This window comes from Cyprinodon variegatus, unplaced genomic scaffold (genome assembly GCF_000732505.1).
Source record: "Cyprinodon variegatus isolate N-32 unplaced genomic scaffold, C_variegatus-1.0 Scaffold958, whole genome shotgun sequence".
NCBI classification, from domain to species: domain Eukaryota; kingdom Metazoa; phylum Chordata; class Actinopteri; order Cyprinodontiformes; family Cyprinodontidae; genus Cyprinodon; species Cyprinodon variegatus.
This window is the reverse complement of record NW_015151411.1, coordinates 146,778-155,108: the sequence shown is the minus strand read 5'-3', so window position 1 is coordinate 155,108 and position 8,331 is coordinate 146,778. Positions and strand designations below refer to the sequence as shown.

Below are 8,331 nucleotides of genomic sequence, written 5' to 3'. Positions count from 1 at the left end.
CTTCCAGTTTTAGTTCGTGAGGCAGACACCGTATCTATTATTTAAGGGTAGGCTTAAAACTTTCCTTTTTAATAAAGCTTATAGTTAGAGTGGCTCAGGTTATCCTGAGAATCTCTATAGTTATGTTGCTATAGGCTTAGACTGCTGGAGGACACAAGGACCCCTTTTTCATCATTCTGCTTCATTCTATCTCTATTCTCCCACACTGCAGAATTTATAGTTCAATCTCTAACATTCTGCTCTCTCTGCTTTTTCTCATAGTAGCTTCATCTGGTCTGTTCCTGCTTGGCTGTGACACCATCCTGGAGAGAAATATCAGCTCTGCTGCTGCCATCGACACCTTTGTTTATAGATGCTGGAGATCTGGCTGTTTTTCAGAGTAGTCCTGTTTCTCTGGCTGTGGCTGGTTGCGCTCTCTTCATACTCTGACATGGGAGCTGGCTCGGAGCTCGTCTGCCTTGATGTGTGTTTCCTGGACGTAGCCGCCTTTGGAGCTGGCTTAAAGTTGTCTTTTGTATCTCTGCTTCTTTCCCTATGTCTACTTCTGTCTCCTTGAACCCCAGTCGGCCTCGGCAGATGGTCGCTCCTACTTAGTCTGGTTCTGCTGGAGGTTTCTTCCTGTTAAAAGGGAGTTTCTCCTCTCCACTGTCCCTACAAGTATGCTTAGTGTGAGGAATTGCCTTCTAGTTAATGAGTTGATGCAATCAACTGGTTATGGTTAGATAGAACATTTATGTAAAGAATTGTAAAGTGCCTCGAGATGACATGTGTTGTGAATTAGTGCTATAAAAATAAACTGAAATAAATAGAATTGAATATATATATATATGGGTTTAAAAGACTCCTAGATGGCTTTCAGAGGCATAACTTTTTCTTCTCTCACGTAAAACACACAAACTAGTTCCGAAAAATTGAGAGGAGTTATGTATTTATCATTTTAATTTTGAAAACACCTAACCTTTACCTGGACTACTGTATTTTTGTTGTCTGTTTATTGTTAATATACAAACAATTCTGATCTAAAATTTGTGGAAATGTTCCACCTGAGAATATTGTTATGCTTCCACCCTCTGTTTTAGAGGGCAACTGCAGGTGAATGATGTCTATATGGGATCACCTGGTAGAGGTGGCCACAGGGATGGCTAATCAATGTCTAAGGGTGGTCATGGCCACTCCTGGCCCCCATCTATTTCTGTCCTGCAGGAAGACCAAAGAATAAAGCAGATAGGTAGGCTCAGTGGAGTCCAAGCTTTTTATTGCAATTACAATGAAACTACTGTATATTTGTATTGACTTTGATCTGTCTCTTACAGTGTCCCTTATTTTGACAAAAATAAGGGACACTGTCAAAATAATCAATACTTTTATATAATTGATTGCAAAAAAGGTTAATTATTTAAAGATCATCTGCATCGAAATCAATATAAATTGACCCATTCATGTTATTTAACCAATGGGATGCAAACTGTTCCATCATGAATGTCCAATACACAGGATAGCAACTATGGACACATAAGAACACACGATTACAAGCATCAGTCCTACATACTCCATCCATCTCCTGAGACTGACATGGTATCACATATGATTACACTGGTTCTATTGATTATATGCGGTAGTATTAGCCCATATAAATGACCATTTAAAGATTAAATCATGCTAACAGTTAACTAATAATACAAACGAGCATTTCCCTAGTATTAAAATACTTTGCTTTATTTGTCATAATGTTGACAAATAAACAACATTGTGACAAATAATGTTTGCTTTATGTCATAATGTTGATACTTTTGAGGAATCGGTATTCATTGGTTGAAATGGACATACATACAGTGGTTGAAATGGACACACAGAGAAGTTCAAACCCCATTGACACCTCCTTTCTCTGCAAAACTCACAATTCTAAACTTCCACCATAAAATGGGCAAAACGAAGAGTCGAATTGACGTCAATTCAGGGATGCTGCCTTATTTGGTTCTGGCCTGTACTTTTGTCAAGCCCTGAAATTGACATACAGACCAGCCCAATAGTTCACTGGCCCAAGAGCATGAATAGAGGTAGATGTAAGACACCAGTTTAGCTGTTTAGCCTACAGTTGGGTTTACTTCTACAAGAATTACAAAGCAGGCAGTTTCTCTTCTGAAAATGAGCCAGAACCACAGGCGTAAATGTAGTGTTCAAGGCTGCACGGAGAAAGGAGACATTTTTCAGTCTTCCCAAGGATCTGAAGACCCGACAGGCATGGATTATTTTTGTGTATCAGAAGATCCCTGCAAAGTTTGATGCTCAGCATTTCATTTGTTCATTTAAGCATTTTAACAAAGACAGCTTTCAAAATCTTGGACAGTTCAAAGTAGGATTTGCTAAACTTCTTTGACTGCAACGAGGGCCTGTTCCGACCTTAAAGCCATCATAACCGCAAGCTGTAAGTATGACTTTGTCGTTAAGCTGTTAATAGCAATGCTAGCATATCTATGTTGACCAGATTTGGGTTTCTGAGAAGGAAGACACTTTATTTATTTTTAATTTTTTTTGGAATACGACACAGTTATGGCTGGTGATTGTTGTTCCAGGCAAACAGGAGTTTCATGATTTATGTCTAGCTTTGACTAAGTAGGCCGGTTACCAACACCACTTACCAACAATGGTAATTGGTGTTTCTTGATGATTTTAAATAATTATTCAATACGTTTTAAGTACAAACTATTGGCCAATAGGCCATCATGAAAGTTATTACTTAACCACTGGGTAAAGCCCAAACTGCACAAAATTGTCTTATTTGCTCTAAATCTTTTGCAGAAAGCTTTGTCCTGCTTATTCAGCACCCCCGTGTAAAGAAACTGAAATCTTGCCATTTCTATATATCCATTCAATCTATTTCATACTATTTGAAGAGTCTCTGAAGAGCAATTTTCAAGTCTTGACTCAGAGATGTGAAGGGAGCGGTCTCATACTCTGGTCCTAAAGGTACAGGGGGGAACTTTAACTGTTCCCTGGTTTTACACACCTAAATTATAGCGGAAGTACATTCTTACTTCATCTCTTCAAGTTTACACTGTGCTGTTAAGGAAATAATATAAGTGCAATGAAGTAGAAACACATTACGAACTTCCAGGGCATACAGTAGGTTATTGAGGACTGGAGATTGAGGAAAAAGATTGATATGACTTGCAACCTAACATGCTAACATATTAAAATGGCCTGTATTTATACGCACCTTTTTAAATCAGGGGTCTGCAAACGTTTTTACATTAAATTTAATCCCTCACACACACACATTGATCGCACGTTGTTCATTACCTGTATACCTTCCCTTCCGCCTGAAAGTCATGTGGTACATTTTGTTGTACATATCCTAGGGATCTCAAACTACAATTCCCTTTGGCCAGTGTCTTGCTACTTTAAGCTGTGTTCCTGGTCTAAACACCAACCACAAATGGCTCATCTGCTTCCTCAGCACAGAAACAGCATCTGTTGTTCCTGATAATGACTCAATTATTTGATTCAGTTGTTTTAAGTAGATACACATCTAAAAGCATAAGGATATTAGCCCTTGAGGACTGGAGCTAAAGACCCCGGTCTATGAAATGCATAGTTTTTTGCTATTTCAACTTGATAAAATGTGGAAAAGTTCTGGGTGCAGAAATCTATGAGATTATAATATACAGTGTATTTAAAACTTTCTCTCTTACCTCATCCTGCTTCGCAGTCTCTGTGTCTGATTTGCATCTGTCATGCAAGTAGTGACAAAGTTTGGCCCGCCGGTGCTTCCATATTCCTTCCGCATTGCCACTGCCCCATGAGTGAGCACAGACACACCCCGAGCGATCCTTCGGCGAGGCTCGTCCCTCCAGCCCTGGGGCCGTACTGCGAATAATGCCCGAGGCAGGCTCTCCATGCCCAAACCTGAGAGTGCAGAGCCTACTGCGAACCACATATGAGAGGCCCCAGCCTGACCAGCGGCCCAGGCAGCACGGAAGACCAGCTCGGCCTCCTCCTGAGAGCAGTACAGTAGACGCACCTGAAGGAGAGAAGGGAGGCCAGGAGGGAATGGGGAAGGACACACACACACACACACACATACACTCCAGTGAGATAAGGAGGGGAAAGGGGAGCAAGACAGAGGATGGGAAAAGCAAGGACACAAATCAAGAAGTGGAAAGGAGGTGCATCTCAGCAGGAGAGGATGAAGATGAATAGAAAAAGCCATAACAACCAATAACAAGAATGCTGCAGAAGGTATAGGGAGAGATAGCAGTAAGTCTGTGATAAGGTTTATGGAAGTCGAGTGAATGACTTCAAATGAAAAGCAAACACACAAGTAATTTTGACTGTGTAGCTGTGTTTGCTAACCTGAAGGTATAAGAGGCAATGGAGGTCAGGGCTTAATGAGCTTAGACTTGATGAAACAAGTTACTGTAATGAATAATGAAAATGGGATCATAACAGGAAAGAGAAAATGAAACAAGTGGTAGAGCAAAGAAATAATAAGCAAAAGGAGAAGAGAGAGACAGGGAAATGGCTAATAACAAGGGCGGGGAAGATGAAGGCGGAGAGGTTAAACTGTAAAATATGTTTTTAAAAGCATATTGGAAGAGAGATCTGGGAATAACAGAAGCAAAAGGAGCAAAATGAAGAGAGTGAGGGAAGAAATCAGAGATGAGAATACCATTCCTTAGAGATAGGGAAGGGGGAAATATGGGTAGTGAAGAAAAGCAAAGGAATGCATATTTTGTGAATTTGGCACCTGGAGATATAGAAATTAGTTTTAAGAGAGGAGGGAGAATGGTTGGGTTCTAGAGGTAAAATGAGAAAAAATATTAAGAGACTAGTCTCTACTACAAGGAAAAATATATCAAATTACATTTAGATGCATTGGATATTGTTTGGTTATAATACTGCATTGCTGTTTATTACTAAAGATACATATCCTAGTTTAACACATAGGTGCTTGAAGTAGTGTTTGATAAGTTTTGACCCCAGGATTAGCTTAATCAGACATATATTGAAGGATTTTCCAGCTTAATTTTTAGCACCTGTAGTGTACCCATGCTCTATGCAGGCTTCCCTTCTCAAAAACTCACCCTTGTAACTTCAGAGGGTTGGATCCATCATTGAATGGTTTATGTGACCTAGAGCACCGCTTTAAGACAGTATGAGCTCCCCTTAAACAAAGACAGCTAAAAAGTTGTTGTTAGATAACCAAACATATATGACACAGACATGAATGCTCGGTTAGTGGTTGTGTGCCTCTGTGTTACTCTGAAACTCTGACTGACTTTAGGAACTATTTAGTTTCTGTGCTGTCAGAGTCAACAGCTGTGTATCCTTCTGTTTTGTTGTTCACTCCTTTATTTATGCAGTGCAAAAGACAGGATCTAGAAGTTTTCCTTTTCATTCCAAGTCTGAGTATTTTTCTGATATGAATATGCAATTTAAATTATGTGTATAAAAACTAAACAGTAAACATATACAGTATTTCTGAATGATTAGCATGATGTGCTTTTACTGTAAAGAACATTTTTTGTAATCAAATGTGTCTAACAATGACAGAATAATAGGTGAGAAATTCAGCTTATTTGTAAGTTTGTTCTTATATGTCACAGTTTATTCTATCATTATTTTAGTTAATTATGAGAGTTATCTCTGTTTTCGTTATAAAGGAGCTACAGTTAAGAGCAGAACATTATTAAAAGCAAATAACAGCCCATTGCAAAAAAATGTATACAGGAAAAATATGCGCAGCACCTGCAAAAGCTGCAGTCTGACTTATCATGAGATTCGAGTTCTAGACCATACCGATTACCAACTCCTTCAAGTTCTAGTCAAGTCACATTTCAAGTCTTTGTTTTTTTCCCATTTAGGTGGGATTAAATAAAAGGAGTAATGCACAGAACTGCCAGTTCATATTTAACAGTTGAGGCATTTTAAGCATTTGGAAGCAGCTTGATGAAATGTGCAGGAACAAACCACATTTGTGGATTCAAAAACACTAACTTTGGTGAAAAAGCATGTTTGACAAGGAAATATATGGTTCTTTGCTTGCTACAGCAACACCACTGGGTTTTTTTTTTGTTCTTATATTTTTTTTCATATAAGATAGGGATATCTGTTTCCTCCTCATGTACATTCCCTTTAAGCTGAGGCTTGAGTCATAATCTCTGCTTTATGCCATGGAATACACAAAAGGACAAAGGGAGGAACTTAACAAAAATAAGGAGTGATAGAAAACTACAAAGGAGGATGGAAGGACAAAAAGAGAAAGACAACTATTTTAAGCACTGGAAAGAAAGGATAAAGATGGAAAGCAATTTCTGAGAATTGTACCTTCAATGAATTTTGAACTATAATGCCTTGGCAAAACAATTCTGCCTGTGTGCCAATAAACCTCCAGTGAATTAGCCATGGACCGAGAGTGACAGAGTGGGAGGAGGGAGGAGGAGGAAAGATGGTGAGAGACCAGAAGAGAGAAGAGACTGGAGGGAGGAATGAAAGAGGGAATCAGACTTATAAACAGACACACGCACTACTGAAAGATGGGAAATGGAAAAAGAGACAGAGAGAAAAACAGAAGAAATACAAACAAGCAGACACTGGAAAAGAAATGGAACATAGAGAGTGAAGGAGTTGAGTACAAAAAGACCTGCATCAGGTCATCTACAATCTAGAAAATGCAGCCCAGAAAGCTTTAGTATGAGATAATCAAATATGCAGCATCACTACTGTATCACAAGTATTTGTATGCCCTGTGGGAGGAGGGCGGCTTTGAAAGCAAGTAAGTTTCATAATTAGATCTTTGTATGGTCAAATCACTGCAGGCTTCATGTCATTTAAACAACGATCTGCCACAGTGGAGGCTTCAAAATCAAATACACGTGCACACACAAACACAATGACAAGCAGCGCTGCGGTAGTCATGCTGGGACATTAGCGTTGACATTGAGACCCAGACTAAAGCAGGCAAACAGAGAGCAGAGCCTGTCGCAGGGAAGACATGCGGAGTGTGTGCAGTGAATGAGTGGACTGGAAGAATGAAAGATGGCCATGCTGCGATAAAGGTGCAAAGCAAAGCAGCTGAGGTTCCTGAGGCTTGTCTCTAGGCAGAGAAATGCAGGAAGGGGAGCAGTTGAGACATGGTAAGGTGGAAGGGTTGGAGTCTCCAGGAAGAAAGACACCGAAACAGACAATGTAACTGAAATTCTGAACACCATAAACATTTTGAAAAGAAATTGCAAAACTGTACCTTAAAAATTGGTAAGAAGTAAGGAAGAGGTAAACATGCAAGGACATAGCTGAAGGGAGTTTAAGAATTTTAAGTAAAAACCAAAGCCCCTCATTTAATTCTAACCAAATTTTATCAATCATTAACTTATATGGATCGTTTGGGCTCAAATCTACCATAATTGTATGAACGTTGATTAAAAAAAGCTATATTAAATTTGGAAGCTAAATCAACTAAGTAACTGCAAACAAACTGAGGTATTTTTTTCCCACTTGGTTCATTACTGGATTGGCCAAAGAGGTCACATGGGGTCGTTAGGGGGTTCTGGTTGGTCGTGATTTTGAACACAAGCTTCTTTGCAGTGGGATTCAGATAAGGGCAGGTGAGAGGTGAATCTTCTGGGTGTTGTTCCTAAAAGTGCTCTTTAAGCAGGTGATAGGTTGTGTCTAAGACCACATCCTCTGTTGAGATATGTTAGCTTGAGCTCTCTCTCAAGCCATGGCCATTTCTCAATATGTGTACTTGTGTGTTCTTATGTGCTTGTGTACTCATGAAACGTCATCAGCCTCAGCCCTAGTAATGTTCCAATTCACAAGAACAGCAGACCGAGAATGGACAAAGTCCCCAGATGTTGTTCTCGCCCCTCCCTACTTATTGAGTATGCATCAGAGCAGACTTGTCCATTTTTCAGATTCACAGCTGTCCCAGCATGCACTGCGGAAGCAGCAGCTTTCAATTGAACGCTTACAGAGCTCAGAGTATTAAGTTAAAGTATTCTTTTATGTTGCTGTTGCTCAATAAAAGTACATTTTAAGATAATTTGAGGCGAGAACATTATACTTTGCCTAAGAGGTAAATTTGATGATCGCTGTACAGTAGTAGCCATTCTACTGTCATGATTTCTTTCTGTCCTGATTTGTGGACATTAAGATCTAAAGAAAAGCGTTGTCGCTTGGTCAGACCCTGTTGTTCAATGAAAGGAGGAGTCAGAGTAAAAAAACTATGCAAGGGGGGGGTCACTCCAGTGGCTTGAAGCTGGAAGGGACTGAATTTGGAGGGAGGTGGGCTGCCATTTAGCTGGCATTTGACTGGGAAGGGCCCTTTTGAAT

The 8,331-nt window shown here is 39.7% G+C and overlaps 1 protein-coding gene across 1 annotated transcript in view; it reads right to left on the bottom strand.

Annotated features, from left to right (window-relative positions):
* The window catches only part of LOC107100309 (glutamate receptor ionotropic, NMDA 2D-like), a 103,047-nt gene that overhangs the window by 49,364 nt on the left and 45,352 nt on the right, over positions 1–8,331 (bottom strand). Inside the window, exon 5 of the mRNA XM_015398751.1 lies at positions 3,693–4,021. Within this exon, the coding sequence (XP_015254237.1) occupies positions 3,693–4,021 (329 nt within the window). The remainder of the gene's footprint in view (positions 1–3,692; positions 4,022–8,331) is intronic.